Genomic DNA, 26,061 nt, shown 5'->3' with positions numbered 1-26,061 from the left:
ATTACTTCAGCATGTTTCTCCTAACAAGAGCATTCTCTTACATAACCACAATACAATTTTCAAATTCAGAAATTCAACAACAGTAGAATCCTCTTATCTAATGTATAGTCCATGCTCAAATTTCACCAGTCGTCCCAAGGATGTCCACTACAGCCATTTCCTCCCCTCCCCGCCCAGGAGCCAATCCAGGATCATACATTGTATTTAGTTGTCATTTCTTTTTAGTTTTTAAGTCTTTAGTCTTTTTGTCTTGTTCCACTGATACTCTTGAATGCAACCAAGTGGTTTTGTAAATAATGACTTACTAAAATCAGATTTTAGTTAAAATTTCCTTCCGATAGTAACTTTAAAAGACACACATGTTAACTGTGTACAATATAGCTGCAGACAACTTGGTAAACAGAACAGATTCAAAGTCTGTGAACATTAATACCAATCCTGCCAGATTACTAAAAGATTAAACTAAAGTATGCCAAGCAAAAACACTCGGTTCATAGTATGGATAGAATAAAAAATGATTATAAATACCATAAGTAATACTATTGAACACTTACAGATGCAAGATATTATGTTAAGTGTAACATATATTATCTGTTATGGTCCACATTTTAATGATGAGATAATTACGATTTAGAGAGGTTAAGTAACTTGGTCTAGGTCACATATTGGTGGAGCCAGGATCTTATCTTGCAAGGCAGTCTCTGAGCCTTCACTCTTACCATAACATTACACTATCTTCCACAAACATGAATATCTTTTCCTTCCTTCTTTCTATTTATTCAGCCAATTTCCCAATTATTTAAGGTAACAGAATTTAAGTATGCATAATCCCCAAATCACCCATATGTGGTTGAAGATTAGAATTCGTATTTGAAAGGTGACAGATCTAACGTGCTAGTCGTTCTTTTAACACAAAATACACAGGTCTTTCGTACATTCATTCTTATGAATTCATTAATCTTTCATCCAATTATTCATATATCCATCAAAAGTTTACGATATGCCAAGATATGCCAAGGATTGTGCAAGGCACTAGAGACCAAAAAGTGAAATAAAATGAAATAAATAATATTTGGTGTGCTCTGTCCTTAAGACCTTCCGCTAATGGAGTTTCTCAGCCTCAGTGATATCGATATTTTGGGCCAGAGAACTTTGTTGTGGGGGCTGTCCCCTGCACTGCAGGATGTTTAGCACACCACGGCCTCAGTCTGTTGGATGCCAGCAGCAATCTCTCCCACCCCCACCCCATAGTGACACACACAAAGTTTCCAGACATTACCAAACATATTGTGAAGCAGGGGCAAATCATTTCCAGTTGAAAACCAATAGTCTAGTATAACCTTCTCCACATTGAGACCAGATGGATTTCACAGACTCAGACTTGGAAACCAAGAAGGTTTCTAACTTCCACTTTCTCTTCTAACTGCCACTATATAGATGAGGACTCCAAAGTCAGAGACAAGAACTTTCTTGGAAGTATACAAAGGTTATGTTTTATTGACTCTTCCCTACTGGATGGGAGACGATGATAACTGCTACCATTTTTCTGGGCATTTACTCCATGTGAAACACTTTATTGTCTGATTTAATTTTTATGACAAACCCATAAAGTTGGGCATTATTGAGAAGATTACGGAGCACAGTGCCTGGACTGACTGGTTTGAATCACAGACTACCTCTATGACCTTGGGCAAGTTACTAAATCTCTCTGTGTCTCAGCTTCGTCATATATAAAATGGGTATAATAACTTCACAGTGGTGTTGTGGAAATTAAATAAGTTAATATATATAAAGTGCTTGGGGCAGTGACTGAAACTAAGTATTATATAAATGACACTTAGTTCCTCTTCCCACTAGTCAGCATCACCCATTTCACACCTGAGGGAGGAAATTCATGAAGGTTAGAATATTTGGTCCTAATCACTCAGCTAAAAACTACAGAGCTGGGATTCAACTTTAGTCTGTTTAACCCCAAAGTCTACTTTATATGGTCTACATTATTATACGGAACAGTCAGAAAAACAATAACCATAACAATACTAGATTCACATGCACCATCTCTGCAAATTCTTACGGTCAAGCTTTTTATGGGTGGAACTGCTTCTTAAATTAAGGAAGCTGAGGCTGGAAAAGGCTAAACAAATTGATTAAGTGTTCCCAAGGACTTCACGTACAGAATAAAACAAAATGTCAACAAAACTCATACATTAAGTGTTAAATGCTTAAGCTAAATTAATGAAGTTTCAAACTTCACTCTGAAATAGGATGCATATTAAAATCGATGACATAACAAATGTGCCAGAATTTTTTTCTTTTATAGTGATACATAAAATAATGATGCATGTTACAATTGACAACATCTTAAATACAATGAAATTTGGAATTATTCACTTATTCAACCAAATATTTACTGATAACAATACATACCATTTATTAAGTGCTTTCTATGTAAACTATGTGTTTACACTATCATAAGGCCACATGTACATTAAAATGTATTGTCGTATTCAAGTACTGAGCTCCAATTACGTGCCAGGCAATTCTAGAACATTTCTGGAGTAGGGAAATCTACAATAATCAATTCCAAAGACTCTGAATAAGTTTTTAAATGTTAAACATTTCATAAACTTACTTTGTTGTCTTTCTTTCCAGCAATTATTTCGAATATTAGTCACATAATCTTCTTCCACACTCTTTTCTACTTTTTGTAATAACATTCCTTTATATTCATTTTTAAAGTCCTTGTTGACATAATAAACGACACCCAAGTTTTCTGTCTGCATTTTAATAGTTTGCCCTGATCCACTGCAAAAGAAATGCTTGATCATTATTTTTTTAATTAAAATTGTACATTCTGATCCTGCTACTACAAACCAAGTTAACAAAACAACTAAAAATAATTAAAAAGTTAATATTAGTAATCATTTGTTTACATTATTTCTAATTGCCTAAAACCACCCTTCATGTAATAAAAAAGTAATCCTATTTTAATATACGTTCTTATAAGTTCTTTCAATTTTTAGTTAACTAAAATCTTATTTAGAAGAAAGAAAAAGTTATTTCTTATTTTTACACCAATCTGTTTTTAATACTGTAAAATCACTGGCAATATGATTTTATCAAGTTTCTTGTATGTTCACTGTATTACACTAAAATTTTCTAGAATGGATGCTGCATTACATTTCCTTTATGTCCTGATCTTATATAAAGTATATTGTGGAAAAATACCTCCTATACCAAAAAAGTAATATTTGCTTTTATTTAATTAACATTTCACAAACAAAAGAGTGAAGTGGTTTACCCCTCAATGATAAAAATCTATGTAACATCAATTATAATTCTACTTCTGTCTTTCAAACTATTTTTTGTCTTTGATCTCAACATATTACCTATTACATAAATTGCTATTAAGCTCAAGTACAGTACTTCTGTCTTTAGCCACAATAGAACAGAAATGTAAACTAACAAGATAATACAAATTTATCACTTGAACAACGATTTTTTTAAATTAGAAATTGTAAAATCTGGTACACTTGTAGTAATAGAAAATTACTTAAAAGCTGAAGAGAGCACAAGGCCCTTTAAAGGAAGCTAGATAAGAAACAACATTTTGTGTGTGTGTGTAAAACTTCACTTAGCTACTTACGATCTGGGATATAAGGAATAAGGAGGATTAGAGACCATCAATTGGCTTAATAATGACACGAGGATCAATACAATAATGGGCATCAGCTGGATAAACACAGAAAAACCTCCCTATAAAAAATCATCAAAAAACAACAAATTGTAATATAACTGTAGTTGTCAATAATCCAACAGTTGTCATATATTTTTAGAGGCAGAAAGGACATTTGACATCATCTGGCTCAGTGCTTTCAAATCTGCCTGATCATACCAGCTTCCTGGAGTGATTCTTAAAAACACCACTTTCCAGGTGGAGATATGCAGATATGTAGATCTGTAGATATCCTGATTTGGAAAACACTGATATAAACTGACCTCATGTAACAGATGAAGAAGTTCTCTCTCTTACAAAACTATTTTCCCCTTGAATTTCAGAGTGGTACATGAAGCAGACGAGTGTCAGAGCTGGGGCCCATGCCTTTTGATTTCTAGTCCAGCGTTCTTTCTATTTACCTTTCTACTTCATGTAATTTAAGTGCTATATGCAATTGGGAATAACTGTATTAGAACAAGGAAAGTAACTTCTAACTTAAGTTTTTCAGTATTAATTCTAAATTCTTTAGGACCAACAACGAGAAGCTTTCTTCAAAGCATGCACTCTGCAGGGGTATCTTCATCAGAATCATAGAACACCAAACTCCAAGGTATCATTTTGCCCACCACCCTCTTACCTTGACTTCTACCCCTGCTCCCGCAATATTCCTAAAGGACTGTCTAGTCTCTATTGAATACCTCTGGTAAGGGAAAACTCATTACTTCCTTTTAAAACAACTTGCCCTATTTTCAGACAACCCTAATTGCTTTTCCTGAACTGAAATGTGCCATTTTGAAGATTTCTAATCATATCATAAACATACATCTCCTCTTTCTTCTTCTCTTTCATGTCCACTATGTCGATGCTGATGTTGATGGCTATAACCAGCTCGTCCATTTGAAAATGAATGTACGCTACCTAAAAAATTAAAAGCAAGGTAAAACTAAGGAGAGAAACTGTGATCAGAAAAATGATATATTTTTTACATTTTTATTTAATTTTTAAAAGTTACTAAAATAATACATGTTTGAGTAGTGAATGCTTATTGCCCTTTCCTCCTGTGAGTAAAGGGTGGATAGAAACAGCAATGATTCTTCCCAGACTTTGCTTCCTTGGAGATGGAAGTTCTTTATGAACACCTAAGTAAGAGTCCTCCCTAATATTGCATCCATAGAGGACTTTGTTGTGGCTGGTTGTTTTTACAAATCTTGGGTCTTACTTTCAAACTCTGCTTTCTGCATTTATCAATGAATCACAAATACCTCTAGAAACCAAGACAGTGCTATAACTTATTAAAAACAAAAAAACCAAACAGCTGTATAATAGAATATGGTAGAGGTGAACCACAATTTATTCAAGTATTCTCCTGCTGATAGACAATCAGGTTGTTTTCAAATAAGGTGACCAATCAGAAAGAGCTACCTCTGACAAAGTAAATTATGTCATAACAAGCAAAAGAACTGTAACTCAACTATCTGAAACTTGACTATTAACCCAAAAGATTCTTGATTGTTCCTACATATTTACCATCAAAATTACTAGTCTGGATAACTTTTCTGTGAGAAGTAATTATATGTCATAATATGTCAAAATACATGTTGTATTTTCATTCATTAATTTGCATTTACACATTCTCTTTCCTTCAAGGATGCTTTACAAAACGCCCTGTCAATGACCACAATCTTTCTCAATAATATTCAGGCAGGGCCATCAGGCCAAATTATACTGCTATATTCATGAAGATTCTCCTAATTTTGAATCGAATGTTTAACTTAGTACCTTAAATAAATGATGTCAACATTACTGGAGCTATAATTTTAACTACCTTACAGGAGCTATACACTCAGAGAACATTAATTCTCACACAACTCATAGTAAATAAAGTAGCATTCAATACAACTTATGCTGGTACTATAAAATCTATTCATTTAGTAGTACTTCTACAATATTTTACTTTGATAGCCTAATTCAACCAATTATTTCTATCTTAAATAATTTTAAAAACCCACTTACTTTATATATAACCTATGAATCAAACATTTTAATATTTCAATGAAAAGTACCCCTACATATGTCCAAATTAGCAATTTATAATGCGATGAATGAAATATCTACAAAGATCTTCAGAGAACCAATGTCAAATTGTCATCTAGGGTATATGATACCTCCTGTAATTGTAATAGCACTTAATTAAGACACTGCCAATGGATCTCCTACTTATACATCCTTTCTTCAGCTTTATATAAAATAGAGAATATCTGTACTCATTTCTTTTTTAAAAAAATTAAAACATGTTCTAGAAAAAAGTCAGACTTATATTGAAGGTAGTAAGTCTAGCATTTTTTTCTACCTTCATGAAAAATCATCGGAGGATCATAATACTGTAAGAAATGTAGTGGAGAAAGTAGATAAATCTCTACATAGCCTAATTGGAGGTGAGAATCTCTAGCTTCATTAAATATAATATTTATAACTAACATTAAAATACCTGAAGGAAATCCACCACCAAAGAATATATTAAACAAGTCTTCTGGAGTTATATCAGCTTCACAACCTCTATGGAAATTAAATCTACCATTGTTCTGGTGATTACATGCTTGTTCTTCATTGCCCGTGAGGTCATATTGTTTTCGTTTTTCTGGATTGCTTAAAACAGCATAAGCATTTCCAATCTCTGAAAAGGTAATGAGTAAAAGTTGGTAAGCAAAGTTTTTACACTATAAAAGACTTCTCCATATAAAAGCTACTGCCATGTTAACCAAACAAAAAAAAAAAAAAACAAAAAAAAAAAAACACATATACACACAAGAAACAAAAAAACAACAACAACAAATCCTACTTAAGGCTAATCAAGAAATAGTAAAACAGTTAATAATTTATTTTCGTATACATTTTTTAAAAAGACTTATACATTGCCTGCCATTACACATATTATTACCTCCCAATCAAATTTTTATGAGATGGTAAGTCTCCTTACTATCTTGCATATAAAGGAATGTACATCCTGCTTTCTTACTACTGTGGTCCATCCCCTAACATCCTACTTCTTCCTTTTGAATATCCTAATTTAGTCATTCATTAAAGCTACTCAAACCAATAATAGTAACAGTGACCAACTGCCACACTTTGAACACAGTATCTTATTACATAATTCATTATTATCCCTAAATTACAGATGAGCCTCCTGAGCCTCAAAAAGGTTAAGAAACTTGTTCAAGGTCAAAATGTTTGTTGGCGCAGTAAGTATACTCTATGCAACCTACACCGTTGCACATGCCAGCCCACAATGTGCTATTTTTCATTCTATTCATGAACAATTTATTCCTCTTAAAACTGGAAACTCCATGAGGGTATGGACAATGTCTATGTTTTCACCACAGTATCCCCATGGTGCACTTGTAAAATCTGAATTTGCTTCTGAATGGATCCAGATGGTCTCTAGTGTTCCTATCTCACTTCACTAAGTTTGTGGTATTTATTTATAAAGAATTCTATTTCCCTTCTCATACTCCCATGTCCAAAAGAGGCAATGGTATGTTGGTTACAAAAATGTCTTTTTGAGGTAATTTACGAAAGCTGTAATGCTTTGATCCAAGGAGGAATTACCCTATTCTCATTCTGACACTTCTAATAATCATTTCATAAATACAGCTTGCTTATTAAAGTTGATTGTAAGCCTTTCACAATATGGGGTATTTTAAAAACACTTTTTGGATCCCATGTGGCAGCTGCCATAGGTACTGTGCAAGCAAATAGATGCTCATTAGATAGTTATTTTTGCATGATTAGATATCACACTGAAATTAATTATACACATATACTCTGGAACTTTTCTTCTTATAGAGATTCTAAAACTAAAACCTGGGATTCAGAGATAGCTTGCAGGTGCTCCGTGAATCCCAGTATATGAAAAATTACTTTGATGGTCCATTTATCTAAGGAGATAGTCCAAACCTTTCTTTAGATTCTCAAATAGATCTATGACTCAGAAATATAGCCACGATTTATAATGTTGCTCTAACGGGAAAGCATGATCAGAGATCCAAACAATGTACTTACAAACAACACCAAGGTATTAAACCATACCTAAGAGAGAAGCATATCTATCAATATCTGCCAAAGTTGTACTTCCAGTAATATCAGTTGTACTTCCAATAATATCAGTCTATATACAAATAGACTATTCCAAGTAATTTCATAATGCTGTTACTTTTTACATCATTGATATATTGGCATCTCAATCCTATTTTAAAACAGGTTTTGTTTTTTAAAAAAGTAATTTCCAAACAGCAAGCTATTTTAGAAAATCTATGTGAAATACTGTTATAACCCATAATTGTATATGTAAGACAATTTATCTATTCTAATTTTCTATTCATTTACTTTGTTCTATACCCATAATACAAATTTTTTTTTCAGTTCCTTATTACCTAAAAAATTAAGCCCCAAATTTATTTTGGCATTCAAAAGCTGTACAAAATACATTTCTACCCCAGTCTCACTTACTTCACCAAAGGTACCTTCCACCATATTCTCTTCTCTTTAATTTAACTTTTATTCTTTTATGTTTTTCTTAGAGAGAGAAAGAGGGCTCAAGTGAGTGAGGGGCAGAGAGAGAGGGAGAGAGAGAAAGAGAATCCCATAAGGGGCAGAGAGAGAAAGAGAATCCCATGAGAGGCAGAGAGAGAGAGAGAGAGAGAGAAAGAGAGAGAGGCAGTGGAGGGGGAGAGGGAGGGAGAGAGACAGAGAGAGAGAGAGAGAATATCCCATGAGGACCAGAGAGAGAGAGAGAGAGAGAGAGAGAAGTGGGGCTAACCCAAAGTAGGGCTCCTGCTCACCCAAAGTGGGACAAGAGCTCACCCGAAGTGGGGCTTGAACTCATGAACCGTGAGATTATGACTTGAGCCGAAGTCAGATGTTTAACTGACTGAGCCACCCAGGCGCCCCTTATCAAACTTTCATTCTGAGGTAACTTTAAACTTACATGAAGTTGTAAGAAATAATACAGAGAGATCCTCTGTACCTGCTACCGAATTTCTCCAATAGCAGTATCTTGTAAAATTAAAATTATCACAAATAGGATATTGATACTGATATAATCAGGATATCGGACATTTCCACTACTATCCTCTCGTTGCCCTTGTAAAACCACACCCATTTCCTTCCCTTCCATCCCCTTTAATCCCTAACGACCAGACCACTAATCTAGTCTCTAGTTCTGTATTTTTGGCATTTCAGGAATATTATATAAGAAAAATAATACAGCATGTAAATGGAATGAAACCATTTGGGATTGGCTTTTCTCAATTAGCATAATTCTTTGGCGATCAATCCAGGTTGTTAGGTAAGCCAAAACCATAGTCTCTCCTTTACCTCCAATCCATGGTTTCAGTTACCCTTAATCAACCATGGTGTGGAAGCAGATGATCCTCCTTCTGACTTATCATCAGATGTCAATAGTAGCCTGGATGCTGCATCACTATGCCTACCTCACTCATCTCACTTCATCTTATCATGTAGGCATTTCATCATCTCACATCATCACTACAAGGGTTAATGTAGTACAATAAGATATTTAGAGAGAGAGAGAGACACCACATTTACGTAACTTTCATTATAGTATGTTGTTAAAATTGTATTTTATTGTTATTGTTGTTAATATCTTACTGTGCCTAATTTATAAAATTACACTTTATCACAGGTATGTATGTATAGAAAAAAAAAAAACAGTGTATATAGGGTTCAGTACTATCTGTGGTTTCAAAAGTCCACTGGGGGTCTTGGAACATAACCCCTGCAGGTAAGAAGGGACTACTATAGTTCATTCTGTCTCATTGATGAGTAGTACTTCATGGTATGGATGCACCACCGTTTGTTTCGTCATTCACCCACTGAATGGGTTGTTTCTAGTTTTTGGTATTATGAATAAAACTGCTATTTACATCCATGTACAGGTTTACGTGTGAACATAAACTTTCATTTCTCTAGGATAAATGTCCAGGAACGCAACTGCTGGGTTGTATGGTAGCTGAATATTTAGTTTTTTGAGAACCTGCCAAACTAACCATTTTACAGAATGACTGTGTCATGTTACATCCCATCCACCATGTATGAGTGATCCAGTTTCTCCACATCCACATCTAACACCAAAGATGTTGTCACTTTTTTTTAAAATTTCTTTAACGTTTTATTTATTTCTGAGAGAGAGAGAGAGAGAGAGAAAGAGAGACAGAGCGAATGGGGGAAGCGCAGAGAGAGAGGGAGACACAGAATCTGAAGTAGCCTCCAGGCTCAGAGCTGTCATCACAGAGCCACACGCGGGGCTTGAACTCACGAACTCATGAGATCATGACCTGAGTCGAAGTTGGCGGCTTAACCAACTGAGCCACTGAGGCGCCCCGTCACTATTTTTTATTTTAGTCATCAGTGATATCTCATTTGGTTTTACTTTACACTATCTCTAAAGGCTAATGAATGATGTTAAATATCTTTTCATTGCTTATTTTCCATTTGTATCTTTCCATTTGTCATCTTCAGTGAAATGTCTTTTACTCATTTTCTTTATTGAATTGTCTGTTTTTAAATTTTTGAGTCTGAGGAGTTCTTTATATATTTTAGATAGTAGTCTTTTCCAGATATATGTTTGGCAAATATTTTCTCCCATCCTGGTATTTGTCTTTTCATCCTTCATAAGGTCTCTACAGAGCAAACTTTAAAAAAAAAAAATTATGAAATCCAAATTATCAACTTTTCCTTTTATAAGCTGTGCTTTTGGTGTTAAGTATAAGAAATTATTGTCTAGCCTAAGATCCTAAAGATTTGCTCCCATGATTTTTGCTAAGAGTTAAAAAGCGTTTTATAGTTTATGATTTATTTCAAGTTCATTCTTGTAAAAAGTATAAGATTTAGGTCAAAGTTAACTCTTTTCAACTATGAATATCTAATTGCTCCAAAACCATTTGCTAAAAAGTCTATCCTTCCTCTGTTAAATTGTTTTTGCACCTTTGTCAAAAGCCAGTTAGGTATATTTGTATGGGTCAATATCGGGGCTTCCTATGCTGTTCCACTAATCTATTTGTCTATCCCTCTGCCAATACCACACTCTTTTGATCACTGTAGCTATAAAGTTAGCCCTGAAATTAGATAAACTGATGACTCCACTCCATTCTTTTAGTAAATTGTTCTTATTTATTCAGGTTCTTTATCTTTCCATATGAGTTCTAGAGCAAACTTACTTTAATCTACAAAAAAAAAAAAAAAAAAAAAAAAAAAAAGGCTTCCTAGGATTTTGACAGGAACTGTGTTAAATGTGCATATCAATTTGATGACACCTGACATCTTTACTATGCTGTCTTCCAATCCATGAACATGATATATTGTTCCATTTATTTACATCTTCTCTGATTTCTTTCGCTAGTATTAAATAGCATTCAGCATAAAAATCCTGTAAAAGGTTTGTTAAATTTACACCTAAGTATTTCTTGTGTGTATGTGTTTGATCACATTGATTCTATTTTCAGGAAGAGACCGTAGAATTAGTTTAAATTTTTCTTTAAAAGTTCTGTAGGATTCTCCAGGAAAGGCATCTGATTTCTTTTTGGGAGTTTCTGATTACTAATTTAATGAGTTTTTAATTTGTATCTATATATTCACTGCTAGTATACTGAAATGTACCAAATATTTCTAAAGAGAAAAATTGCTTTTTGTATCCTAAAATCTTGCAGAATATATATATTGATTCTACAAATTTGGGGGTGAGGTACATTCTTGAGATTTTTTATAATTAGATCATTTGTAAACAGGGACAGTTTTACCTCTTTCCAATATTTCTCTCTTTTATTTTCTCACCTTAATGCACTGACTAGAATTTCCAACACTACACTGAATAAGTGTGGTGAAAGGAAACATTCTAGCTTTGTTCTCAATCTTGGGGGGGAGCATTCAGTCTTTTACCATTAAGTATAGTGTTTTCTGTAGTTGCTCTTGTATCAATTGGACGCAATGCCTTTCTATTCCTGTTTATTCTGTCAGGGCTTTTTTTCTGTTAATTGTTATCACAAATGAGTGGTGAAATGTTTCAAATGCTTTTCCCACACTGGTTGATGCAATCATGAGATTTTTCTTCTTTAGCCTATTAATATAGTGGGTCACACTGACTGATTTTGCAAATATCAGCCTTGCATTCTTGGAATAAACTCTACTTGGTCAGGGTGTATAACTATATATACAGTATAGGTGTTGTTCAAATGGGTCTCTGAAATACTTGGGAGTCTTTGAAGATAGAGTAGATGGGGTATATTTTGAAGACATCCACATCAGACAGAAGGAAAGGGATCCATTTCATTCAAATATTTTTTTCAAGTATGTTCATATATACTGTACAATTTACTCTCTAGATGTAAACAAAATATTCCCCGCTTTGAGAAACTTCAGTTACAATCCTAACTGTAAAGAACTTAAGAGTTCGTTTAGTCTATCCTCCTTGATAGCAACCTATCTTTTATTTTTAAAGCTTTACAAAACACACAAATGAAGGGGTACCTGGCTGGCTCACCCAGTAAAGTGTGTGACTCTTGATCGTGAGTTCAAGCCCCACATTGGGCATTGAGCTTATTTAAAAAACAAAACAAAACAAAACAAAAGACCCACACAAATGAAAATATCTCTTCTCTCTAATTTAATTCCCTAAACTGATTACCTCCTCTTTTTTATTCTTGAAGGAAATAAAAAGCAAATGGTGTCCATCTTCTGTAAAATGTCTTTCGGCAGTTACAGCGTGATCAATCTATACTTACCTTTCATACAAAAGAAAAAACTATAATATTTGCTTAAAACAAACAACTTAGTATTCCAAAAACAGAAGTTAGGATCAATTGGTTAAAAATAAAATAAAATCAGGGGCGCCTGTGTGGCTCAGTCTGTTAAGTGACCGACTCTTGGTTTTGGCTCAGGCCATGAGATCGAGCCTTTCGTTGGGCTCCGTGTTGACAGTGCAGAGACTGCTTGAGATTCTCTCTCTCCCTCTCTCTCCCTGCCCCTCACCTGCTCTCTCTCTCAAAATAAATAAATAAACTTAAAATAAAATAAAGTAAGAGGATTCAGAAGATAATGAAAAGATCCTGGGTGCTGAATAAACGATTTCTGTATGATGACACTAGCCATAATGTCTTCTAATTAACTACCTCTGCACACCAAGCATCTGTGAATTACAACCGAGTTTTCCACCCACTCAATGAAAAACGCGCTCATCAACCAATTCCCTATTCTGATCCTCTTTGGGATTAATAAATTGGCATTCTGATTTACATATAACCTCCTGTGTACTGAATAATGTGAGCCTCTCCTCTAGAGAGGAACCACCTCCCAGCATGTTGATAAATATTAAGTTTCTAGTTTGCAAAGCGGAGCTTTAGACTCTGAAATGTACCACATCAAAGTATAATCACCTTTGTCAAGTTCCTTCCGAATGTCTAGCTGGAGTGACGTTTATGCTGCTCACCTCTTCGAAATGTAACATAACATGTAAAAATATTGGTAGATCCACTCACTGTTATTTCAAGACTAATAATGCTAACACGACTTCAATATGAAGTGAGAGGAAAGAGCAGTTTAACATTTTTAATATTAATGAAGAATTAAAACTGGAATCACTTAGCAGATCACAAACATGCAAATAACTCACTGCCAAGATATTTTTCACTACTTAAAAGCACCAACAATTTGGGGTGCTTGGCTGGCTCAGTTGGAAGACCGTGCGATTCTTGATCTCAGGGTCATGAGTTTGAGCCCCATGTTGGGTGTAGAGATTACTTAAATAAAACTGAAAACAACAACAACAACAACAATTTTAAATTAAATGATTTTAATTCATAATGTGGAAAAAAATTATCTTTTTTCCACATTATGTGCTAAAGTTAGTGCTTTGGAGTAAAGAAACATTTTCTCTATTTTCAAGATGCCACTTTTAACTGAAGAAAACAGAGAAGGTGCTCACTGTCACAGGGATATTTTACTTCTACCGGCACCACTTTGGCAGCTGCTTTTATTGGAATATATTAATAATTGCCAAAATACATTGGACTTGGCAACTTCCTTCAAGAAATAAAACTGTTTTGTAAATAATATCAACAGTATTTTGTGAAAGACCAATGGAATCATCTATGTTTTAGGAGCATTTTAAAAATTAGTGTCTCCATCCTGTCATTGCAAGACCCCAGCATTTCACTGCAAACATGATATGCTGACTGTAAAAATGCCAAATTCTCAAGAAGAACAATCACAAATTTTTAAAAAAAATTTTTTATGTTTGTTTATTTTTGAGAGAGAGAGAGAGAGGCAGAGCACAAGCAAGGGAAGGGCAGAGAGAGAGGGAGATACAGAATCCAAAGCAGGCTCCAGGCTCCGAGCTGTCATCACAGAGCCCGACGTGGGGCTCAAACCCACAAACCGCAAAATCATGACCTGAGCTGAAGTCAGACACTTAACCGACCAAGCCACCAGGCTCCTGGGAGCAATGACAAATTTAAGCATTTTCCTATGAATTAGAAGTTAACTACTATGAACAAATTGCATGTAACAAAATACGAAATTATAAAATGAGGTGACATTCATTCATGAAACTGGCAACAACGACAACAAAAAACCTTGAAATAATATTAAGAAAATGAGGAAGAATGAGTAGCAAAAGGAAAAAGACTTTTTTTTTTTAAAGTAAGCTCTATGCCCAACATGGGGCTCAGATTCATGACCCCAAGATCAAGAGTTGCATACTCCACCAACTGAGCCAGCCAGGTGCCCCAAGAAACTAATTCTTAAAAAGAAAAAAAAAAAATCACCATAGTTAGAACCACATACAAAAAAATGCAAAAATTGGCCAGTTAACAGAAATATAACAACACTGGGCAAACAGAAATTCCAAGCAATTTTCCAATTTTAGACAGTCTCTATTATCCTAAAAACTCGCAAAAGCTATGTTTTGTTTCAGTGCCCTTGGAAGCAGATGGTAATACACTAGAAGCTTATGTATACCACACCCTAGTGTAGTAAACTAGAAAGCATGCATGATTATCTAGAAAAGTTACTTAGGACTTTGCCCAAACTGGCATTTTGCTCTTGTGAACCACACTGTATTTGTTTGGCTCTTGGTATAACAAATTAACAATAAAGTTTTAAAGGATTTTGAGGACACTTGCTTAAGCTGGCTTCTAAATGAACCAGTCTAAAGGCAGAATTTAACATTCTACAACACTGTAAAGTGGATTCTACAAAGAGCTTAGTAAAACTGCTTTAAAAGGTTTACTTTACTTTTAAAAGCATCTGTTGCTCCAGGTGCATGGTTTTTGTCTGGATGAAACTTCAAAGCAAGCTTTCTATAAGCTTTTTTCAAATCTTCATCACCAGCATCTTTGGTAACTCCAAGTACTTCATAGTAATTTTTACATTTGTTTATGCTGTGAACAAGAGAGTGTGTTATAATGTAAATTTCAAGGAAGAACTTCAGGAAATATCTCTAATTTTTTACTTATTAGAATACTAAGAAGAACTGTCTGTGGACTATTTCCTCAGTATCAAAGGATAGCTTATCCCGTTAAAGGTTATTGCTTCATTCTCTTTTTTGACCACAGACCAGTCCCTTAACCTCTTTCCAGCCTACAGAGAGTTGGCCATGAGAATGTCCTTGGTGCTTTTTATCCCAACTACAGAGAAGTAGCAAAGCCCGTAACAATCATGGATGAAGGACAGAGCACACACTGAAGCTAGAATGAGAGAGTGAGAATAATTTTATAGTACTTGTAAGTGCACCAAGAAATTCCAAAACTCTTCCCAAGTATGTCGTAGCTAAGGTTAATTTAATACACACTGCATTCCAAGAGTTCTATTGTCACATAATGCAGATCTCACCAAATATCACAGCAACAATTTAGTGCATGTAAAACAATTACAAGTACTCTATGGTTTCAACGTCAATGCAAATTAACTCAGTTTGGCTATCCTAAAGAGAACTCATCTGTGTCACTCTAAGAAAGATAAAACCTCATAATAATATACATCATAGGCCTCAAAAATGTTTGTTACACCCAATTTTCATTCTGATGAGCATACTTTTAAAGATTACTGACATAGCTAACTAAAGGTGTTAACAGATTTAAGCCCGGAGTCTTTAAAGAGTATGAAGAAATAAAATACTCTGACTGGAGCAGAGAACACTAATACTTTTAAATGTTAACATTCTCCCCCAAACTTACTAATTTTCCTTCACTAGAATACAGTAACATTTTAAACATCTTCTGTGGAGTACTTTATGACTTTTCACTAGAATACAGTAACATTTTAAACATCTTCTGCGGAGTACTTTATGACTTTAGATGTGTTCCATGTGTGAGTCGCCTGAAGTAGCAACAGGATAAAGAGCTAAGGCATAATTGTTCACTGGCAGCTAAAGAACTGCAGAGTGACTTAAAGTTCTGAGACATGATTGATCTTATTTTACTACTGAACTTATAAGCCATCATAGTGCTTGATACAGGATAGGTTCTCAGTAAATATTTCTGGAATAAATGAGCCTTAGCCCTCCTTTTATAATGATAGCATTCAGGGGCACCCGGGTGGCTCAGTTGATTAAGCACCTGACTCTTGATTTCAACTCAGGTCGTGATCTCATGGCTCATGAGATCGAGCCCCACTTTGGGCTCTGTGCTGACAGCACGGATCCTGCTTGGGATTCTCTCTCTCTCCCTCTCTCGCTGCCCCTCCCTCACACATGCTCCTCTCTCTCTCTCAAAATAAATAAACTTAAAAAAAATAATGACAGTATTCAACACTTGTTAAATGAACGAAGTAAAAAAAAAAAAAGAAGACATTGTATAAGATTATAGAAATCTATTTATAATCACACATCAACAAAAATCTGTTTTGCGGTCTTCTTTATGATAAAAATAATTAAAATTGGATGTTTCTACTTTGATAATAATTATTAACATTTTATTCCATAAACATGATATTTCCTTTGTTTAACCAGCAATATTTATTGAGCACCAATTATGTCACAGTGTTCTGGGCACTTGAGATATATTTGTGAATAAAACAGAGAATGCTTCCTGCCTTTGTAGAACCCATTCTCCCAGATATGTTTAGAAACTATGTGACAGAAAAAAAATGAAAGGGGACATTTATAGAACACCTACTGTGTGTCAGGCACAGGTCCACAATCACATATCCATGTTCCAAAATCCATAAAGCTCTGAAAAACGAAAGTTATTCTATAACCAATTTGATGCAGAAACCTGACTGAACTCTTTCAGAGGCAAAATTTGACCTGATTGGATGTGAAGCTGCTATAGGGTTTTCATTTATCCCATTTAGGTGTGAATATGTTGCTGCAGAAATGTTACTATTAGGTTCTGGGCTGCTCACTAGATGTTAAGTGTTGCTATGTAATGTATAATATATGCTCCTTACTATCTTCCTAAAATATGAACAATTCTGAATTCCAAACTACATTTGGTCCACAAAGATTTCACACAGAGAATTGCAGAATCATATTATACTGGCTATTTTACATAAATTGTTTCATTTCCTCCTCATTAGATGTTATTCCTATTTAACCAATGAGAAAATCAAGGCTTTGAATGGTTAAGTTGCCAAAAGTCATATAACAAAGTAAAAGAGGGGAACTGAGTTTATTTGTTCAACAAAAATTTACTGATCAACTGCTTTCTGCGGACACTATTTCAGATGCTATAGTGGTGAATAAAATAGTCAAAAGAATCATGATTCACATTAAATTTACAATTGGGAGAGGGATGAACAATGAACAAATAAACAAGTAAAATATAAAGTACATCGTATGGTGATAAATAGAGAAAAATAAAGTGGCAAAGGGGACTAGAGAATGGACAAGAAGGCAGCCATTTTAAATAGGATGATGAGGAAAGGCCTCACAAGTAAAGACTCAAACCTTAGTCTGTCTGACTTGAAAATTCTGCCCTCAGAACCACGGTAAGGAAAAGGAACCCTTCAGACACCAGAGTAACCCGCCTCTTCCTTTCTATCCGCTTTTCCTATCAGTGTTTAAACAGACTTTTCTCTCCCAGGTATTTTCAAATGTTGGTTTTGGTGCCCAGAACGTGCCTTCTCTGCTTCTTGCTTAGTTAGTTTCCACAACTGCTTCAGACCTCAGCTTGGCTTTTCATTTTCTCAAGAACTCCAATTCCTCACGACTCAGTTTGGTGCTCCTGCTGTATCTTCCCCAAAACCCTCTGGACTTGAGCCCTACCGCGGCAATTACCACAGTGTACTGCACCTACCTGGTCCGAGCCCTCTTCTAGACTATAGACCTCCTGAAAGCAAAGATTATGTCTTGTTCACCATATGTGGTGAATGGATGTATAATAGATGGACGGATGGATGAATGGCCCAATTTGAAGGCAGAAACGTTTAGGATCTAACGGTCAAAGGTGGTAAGTGCTATAATGTAGTTGGCATCAAAAGTTAATTTGGGGGGCGCCTGGGTGGCTCAGTCGGTGAAGCGTCCGACTTCAGCTCAGGTCACGATCTCGTGGTTCACGAGTTCGAGCCCCGCGTCGGGCTCTGGGCTGACAGCTCAGAGCCTGGAGCCTGCTTCTGATTCTGTGTCTCCCTCTCTCTCTGCCCCTCCCCCACTCATGCTCTGTCTCTCTCTGTCAATAATAAATAAAACATTAAAAAAAAAAGTTAATTTGGAATAGAGGAGAACAGACCGTGGGACAAGGAATAGAGCCAAGAATATGATAGACACTATGTGAATGCAGAAAACAAAAGGCAGTGATAAAACACTAAACAATCCTAAAGTCATTATTACTTGGTTTGCATGCACAAGATGATAGATTATATGCCAGACTAACCCTCCAAAATTGTTTTGTTGAGATTTCCTGAGCATAAAAGGCTAGGCAATAGAAAAAGGCAGCCCAAGAGAGGACTGCTGGATAGGGTAGGGAAATTAGGCTGGAATTCACAATCTTCTGCAGATGTGTCTAAAGCTAAGAATTGTCACAAAAAGAGGTAGAAAAACAATTATTTCACTAATTCTTTTTTTTTAATGTTTATTTATTTTTGAGAGAGAGAGACACAGAGCACAAGTGGGGGAGGAGCAGAGACAGAGGGAGACACAGAATCCAAAGCAGGGCTCCAGGCTCTGAGCTGTCAGCACAGAACCCGACGTGGGACTTGAACTCACAAACCGTGAGAACATGACCTGAGCTGAAGTCAGACGCTTAACTGACTGAGCCACCCAGGTACCCCTTATTTCACTAATTCTTAAGTGTAGCTAGTTCTACTATATCCTCCTTGCACTGAGTTTTTCATCACATGTTTACAAGAGAAATTTTCTGAGAAGCCAGCAGAGAGGTATAAAGTTGACATCACCAGTAGACAGGCTGCAGACTACTCCATTATTTCAAGTAAGGCTCCAAATACACTCATTTACTTAATATTTCACACATGAATGAATTACCATTCATATATTTATTTCAATTTATATTTTTGATCATTGTGCCTTCATCAACTCAATGCATTTGTCATACTTCATATATATATATATATATATATATATATATATATATATATATACAGTTCACTCCTTGCTTAAAGTTTCAAGCCTTCTTCTCTATCTTCACCAAAGAATTTTTTTAAAAAGAAAGAAATAAACAAGAAAATAAATTAAGAAGAGGTAATCTATTACCTCCTCTGGAAGGAGATATGAACAACCAGTCCAGAAAGATCTGACTGCAAGCTCAACAACTGAGAAGTCAGTCTGGTGCAGCCTTTACATCTTCCTTTACGTGCATGAAAGCGTAGTGCGTAGGGCAGGACGGTCCTCTTTCAATTATTTTTTTCACGTTATAGCTGATCATTTGAATAGACTCCAAATTTAACTGGTGTTTGGGGAAATAGCTGTTCGTCCCTGAGACAAAGGACTATTTATTTTATAAGTTTAGCAAAATGATTTCTTTTCATCTACAGAGCTAGAGCTTAAATCAAATCCTAATCAAATCCCCATAATTCAAATGACTTAATAATTGTAACACAAGCGTTCCTAATTGATAAATAGAAAGATGACCCAGTTAGTTAATGCTTTCACACTGATCTGGTAAAGTTTTAAAATAAAAGATGGGCTTTTCTTCAGGGAGAAATTCAAAACCTCTTCACATTAGATCCATGACACTTCTTCTCAATAATTTTTCAATAGATTTCAACTCAAAGACAACAAACAGGGTTTAGCGACACAGAATATTAGCTTTACAAAGTGATATACTTTTTCTTCAGTCTTACTGTAAGCTAGCTCGTACTTATGCAATGGCTGCAGTATTATTGCATGGCTTCTCCCATTGAGCCAAACTGTCACTGAGCAACTTGTTTGCATAATCGTGCTACCACAAGATAACATGGCTTTCTTCAGAAAAAATCCCCTGTGTATAGGTAAAACAAAAAACAAAAACATACAGCACGTAAGTGTTTGCTGGTGATTTGTTACCTTACTAAAGCAACACTTACAAGGGCTACTGTAATGAATAAGTGTTACATAATTCAGCTAAGCAACTCATGTAAGGTACCAACTGAAGTATTCTGAATAACTTAGGGATTCTACTAAAGAATGTTCCAATCATATTTAGTCCTCAAAAGAAAAAAAAACTGCATTTAATAAAAAAAGGGATAATAAAATTATTGACCAGACAAAACAATCCCTAATACAGCTATACTACTAAGCTAATACTTATACCCAATAAGAATTCATGGTCTCAAACTTGGCTGGGCCTCAACGCTAACCAGAGACCCTTCTGTTCCCTTTGCCTTTCTTCTCTGTAAATTTTCCATCCTTGTACCACTCTCCTCAAGCTTTCAATCTCATCTCTTTTCTTCTAACTCCCAGAGATAACCTCATCTCCAATTTCACAGAGAATATAGAAGCCAGAAACTTCCTCAACATTGTGTTTGCATCTTTCCAATGCTGGCCCAAAGCAATGTGAATCTGTACCCACTATCATCTTTCATTCCTCCATTCTCAAAATGTCCCCATGCCTAAATACTCAAAGAGACAGCAAAACAAAGCACTGTTCTTCCTTCCTTATTTCTACTATGACTTGAACTACTCCTCTTTTCCTTTCCAACTGACAGCAGAGGTAATGAAGAAAAAAGATTCTTAAAAAATAGTGCTAGATTAGGGGATTCCTATGCTCCCAAACTTTCAACTCTCTTTTGGTGATATTTCAAAATGTGTAAGTGGTTCTATAGTCTTTTAAAAGAAATCACAAAAATGATTCTAAATAGAAATCACATATAATACAATTAACTTCATTTAGGTCTTTCATTAAGAACATACCCTCCCAATAAAAAGTAAATTCTACAAGAAAATACAATTGGTTTTCAAACAGATATGGTTTCCCGGAATGCATTCCAGCACACTGTTTAAAGGTTCTTCTTGAAGAAATTCAAAAGGAAGTCTCTCATTTATTCATCCACTTAATCTCACTTATGCAGCCACCTCTGACACAATACTAGTTATAAAAGTAGTTAGCAACATTACTTATACCCCAAAAGTGCTTCACTACCATTCATGTTCATAATGGCTTTACCATGATTAGGGAGTCTTTTTTCTTTTCTTTTTTTTTCCCACCAAACACCAACATCTGTGGTCACACTCAGATAAAATGTTACAATCAAGCTTTAGCATCTAAATATAGAGGGGAAAAAAGAAAAATATAAATACATTGATATTTTATTTTAAAGGACTTCAATTCTAAATTACGGTAAGAAAAAAAAGAATGAAACAAAAAGCAATGGAGAAAAAAAGGTGAGAAAAACAGGAAATAAGATTAGAAGAAAAACAGATTAAAAACAGGTAAAGAGAAAGACAATCTAAGTTGTTTTACCTACTCCTCACTTAGCTAGTTCACTGTACTATAATTCGTTCTCTATGTGAATTATCTGATTAATCACGATTTAGAGTCCTTCATTCTTACACTTTACTTTCCCTAGAGAGTGAGATCAGTACAATATTAATATGGCATCCCTAAGCTGTAGCAGAAAACAAAACATTATTTTCTCTAGTGTTTCACACTGAAAGGTTCATTTTATTCCCAGAAAATCTTTTCCTAATTATAAAATCAGTTAAGCCAGAGCCCCAAAACCCAGTTCACAATTTTCCAACTCTGATTCTTCTCTGTAAATAGAAGAGTATCAGGAGGTAAAACTAAAAATACTGAGGCAGAATAATTAGAGTAAGAAAAATATTAAAAGGAGAGGACATGGGAATGCAAGCTGGTGCAGCCCCTCTGGAAAATAGTATGGAGGTTCCTCAAAAAACTAAAAATAGAACTATCCTGTGACCCAGCAGTTGCACTACTAGGCATTTATCCAAGGGATACAGGTGTGCTGTTTCGAAGGGGCACATGCACCCCAATGTTTACAGCAGCACTGTCGACAATAGCCAAAGTATGGAAAGAGCCCAAATGTCAATCGATGGATGAATGGATAAAGAAGATGTGGTATATATATATATGCATATATATATATATATATACATATATATGTATACACACACACAATGGAGTATTACTCAGCAATCAAAAAGAATGAAATCTTGCCATTTGCAACTATCGTGGATGGAACTAGACGGTATTATGCTAAGTGAAATTAGTCAGAGAAAGACAAATATTATATGACTTCGCTCATATCAGGACTAAGAGACAAAACAGATGAGCATAAGGGAAGGAAAACAAATATAATATAAAAACAGAGAGGGGGACAAAACATAAGAGACTCTTAAATATGGAGAACAAACAGAGGGTTACTGGAGGGGGTGTGGGAGGGGGGATGGACTAAATGGGTAAGGGGCATTAAGGAATCTACTCCTGAAATCATTGCTGCACTATATGCTAATTTGGATGTAAATTAAAAAAAATTAAATTAAAAAAATTAAATTAAATTTAAAAAAATTTTTAAAATTTTTAAAGAAGGAGAGGACATTATGATGTTTGCCTATGTATAAAGATGCCCTTAAAGAAAGAATATAAATAGAAAAAAAAACTATTCTACATTAATATAAGTAGGAAACTGAAAATGCTGTTGCTATTGTCCTCAATTTTCCTCTCATGAAATTCCCTGCTTTCGTGCATACATAAGACAAAACAATTCTTCATCCTCTTTCAATACAGTTATCTAAATACTATGCTGTGTCAAAAAATAAAAATAATATTCCTCAAGAGAAAAATACCTGGAAGCAACTTTGTGTCTTATAGTTACTTTAAAAGATGGAACCTTCCATAGAGTCGGTACTTTACAGACTGATGTGACAAAATAACATAAAATATAAGACACCCAGAGTTCAATTCCTCCATGTTTGTTCCTCCACTGAATAATAGTTCACACACTTTTTTAGGTGTTACAACATTTAAAAGTTACATTAGTATCAATTATAGTTGAGATATAATTCATGTTTATCCCTACCTGAGAACTCCATCTACTTGATCTTTGGTGTAGCCTTTTCCACTTTCACCACTACCAGATATGCTGTCCTTCGTGCAATTAGGCTTGTTTTGGTCACCACAACCTGATGGTTTTCGGCAGTGAGGGCTATTTCCAGCCGTGCTTCCATTTTTCATAATTATTTCCAATAGTGCTGTGGAAAGATAAAGCACACTATGCCATGTAACATCATGTACATACATATGATCTTGAGAAGAAAGTTATAAACCTGACAAATTAAGAATCATGTACTCCGAAAGAATTTACCGTAAGGCTCCTTTTTTAATTCCTTTATGTACTTGTTTACATACCACTAATCATCACTTAGAAGCAGAATATTACTAAATTAAACCTAAAAACTCAAAATTACTATCACTTAATTCCTTATGACCTACTTTCATTTGTCACATCATGGTGCAACTACAGAATACCAAAGAAAAAGAGATAGTCTTTAAAGCAGCCAATGAAATTATCTACAAAGAAACAGAAATTAGACTTCCTCTTTATTTCTCAACAACAATAATGGCCGCTGAAAGACATGGGAATAGTATCTTCAAAATGTTCTGGGTGAATAACTGTCAAACTTGAATTCTGCACTTACTTTCTAGAAAATGTGCAAGATTACAACCATTTTCAAAGAAACAAAAACTAATAAAACTTACCACTAAGATTTCACTAGAGGATACTGTAATGTATACGTTTTGGGAAGAAGGAAAATGCTTCAAGATAGGTGAAAATGTGAAAGGGAATGGCATGCAAATACTGTGGTAAATGTATGAAAAAAATCTAAACATTGAGTCTATAAAACAATAAAAAGTTATGTCTAGGATTTGCTTTAAAGTACTGGAGGAACATAAGAGGGCAGAGAAAACACATTGGCCATATAAAAGATGAGAGGGCAATAGGAATTGATTATACTATTCTCTTTCCTTTTGTGTATGCTTGAAACTTTCGATAAGTTAAAACTAAATAAACATGGGAAAAAAATAAAAGAAAGAAACAGAAATCCACCCTGATATAAAAGATTTTAGTATATTTCTGTTTAACACAATTTAACACAATTCAATGTCAGTTATTAACTGACATAGGGTAGATGAAAAAATTCACCAAGGATACAAATGATATTAACATCTACTTTGTCAAGCTTGAGCTAGGAGACATAACATTATCTCCAACAATTGGTGAATATTCATTCTATACAGGCACACAAAGAATAAAAATTGACTACATTATATACTTAGACTATGTTACTGTCTTTGAATTTTTTTAATATGAAATTTACTGTCAAATTGGTTTCCATACAACACCCAGTGCTCATCCCAACAGGTGCCCTCCTCAATGCCCATCACCCACTTTCCCCTCCCCCCATCAACCCTCAGTTTATTCTCAGTTTTTAAGAGTCTCTTATGGTTTGCTTCCTTCCCTCCTTTTTTTCCCCTTCCCCTCCCCCATGGTCTTCTGTTAAGTTTCTCAGGATCCACATAAGAATGAAAACATACGGTATCTGTCTTTCTCTGTATGACTTCTCTTTGAATTTTTAAGAATTAGTCATATGTTCCACAATCGAATGAGCACAATGCATTTAAGTAAGAAATCAATTTAAAAATTTAAGTAGCAAAATCACAAATGGGTTAGAAAAAAAATTGAGACAACTCATGTATCAAAGAATCATAATAGAAATGAAAAAATAGAATTGAAAAAAAATGAACGTACTACTTATCAGAACATGTGGGTTAACAAATGGAGTTGGGACAACTGAATGTCCACATGCAAAAAAATGAATTTGGATCCCTTTGTCACACCATATACAAAAATTAGCTTAAAATAGATCACATACCTAAATGTAAGGGCTAAAACTATAGAACTGTCAGAAGAAAATATAGAAGTATGTCTTTATGACCTTGATTCAGGCAAAACATTTTTAGATAAAAGTACATGGAACAAAAGGAAAACAAGAGAAAATAGACTTCATCAAAATTAAGAACTCTATCCCTTCAAATAATATTATCAATAAAGTAAAAAGATAATCCACAGAAAGGGAGAACCTATTTATGAAATCATGCAAAATCATACATTATACAAAAGACGTATACCCAAGAGAAATAAAAACACACATCTACACAAAAACTAGCTCACAAATGTTCATAACAGCATTGTTCATAATAGAAAAATATTGGAAATAATCCAAATGTTCATTAATTGATGAATGGATAAATAAAATGCGATACATCCATATGATGGAATATTATTCAGCAATAAAAAGAAATGAAGTACTGATATATGCTACAACATAGATGAAAGTGAAAGAAGCCAGTCACAAATATTGTATGATTTTATTTATATGAAATGTATAGAATAGGCAAATGTATAGAGATAGAAAGTAGATTAGTCATTGCCAAGGGCTAGTGGTGAGAAAAGGGTGGAATCAGGGAGAAATGAGGACTGACTGGGATGCCTGGGTGGCTCAGTTGGTTAAGTGTACAACTTCAGCTCAGGTGATGATCTCATAGTCTGTGAGTTCAAGTCCCGCGTCAGGCTCCGTGCTGACAGCTCAGAGCCTGGAGCCTGCTTCAGATTCTGTGTCTCCCTCCCTCTCTGCCCCTCCCCCACTCATGCTCTGTCTCTCTCACTCTCAAAAATGAATAAATGTTAAAAAAAAAAATTAAAAAAAAAAAGAAATGAGGACTGACTACTAATGAGTACAGGGTTTCTTTTCATGGTGAAAAAAAATGTTTTAAAATTGTTTGCTGTAACGGCTGCATAATTATGAATGTACTAAAACCCACTGAATGGTACACCTTATTTTTTTTAATAACACGTTTTTAAAATTTATTTCTTTTGAG

General features: G+C 34.8%; 1 protein-coding gene across 5 annotated transcripts in view; it reads right to left on the bottom strand.

Annotated features, from left to right (window-relative positions):
• The window catches only part of DNAJB14 (DnaJ heat shock protein family (Hsp40) member B14), a 41,657-nt gene that overhangs the window by 2,113 nt on the left and 13,483 nt on the right, over window positions 1-26,061 (bottom strand). For 2 of the 5 annotated variants that reach the window (XR_006216842.1, XM_042984130.1), the window contains exons 2-7: window positions 23,201-23,372; window positions 15,023-15,168; window positions 6,207-6,392; window positions 4,542-4,636; window positions 3,647-3,756; window positions 2,633-2,805 (exon numbers count right to left, since the gene is read on the bottom strand). Coding sequence is in view for 3 of the 5 variants with exons in the window: in XM_042984130.1 (XP_042840064.1) it covers window positions 2,633-2,805; window positions 3,647-3,756; window positions 4,542-4,636; window positions 6,207-6,392; window positions 15,023-15,168; window positions 23,201-23,372 (882 nt within the window). In the remaining 2 variants the exon portion in view is untranslated. Of the gene's footprint in view, window positions 1-2,632; window positions 2,806-3,646; window positions 3,757-4,541; window positions 4,637-6,206; window positions 6,393-7,815; window positions 7,962-15,022; window positions 15,169-16,902; window positions 16,959-21,327; window positions 21,426-23,200; window positions 23,373-26,061 lie in introns of those variants that run through there. The other 3 variants (XM_042984131.1, XM_042984132.1, XR_006216843.1) reach the window with 3 other exon arrangements.

This window comes from Panthera tigris, chromosome B1 (genome assembly GCF_018350195.1).
Source record: "Panthera tigris isolate Pti1 chromosome B1, P.tigris_Pti1_mat1.1, whole genome shotgun sequence".
NCBI classification, from domain to species: Eukaryota; Metazoa; Chordata; class Mammalia; order Carnivora; family Felidae; genus Panthera; species Panthera tigris.
The sequence above is the reverse complement of the archived record's forward strand: the minus strand, read 5'-3'. Positions and strand labels throughout refer to the sequence as shown.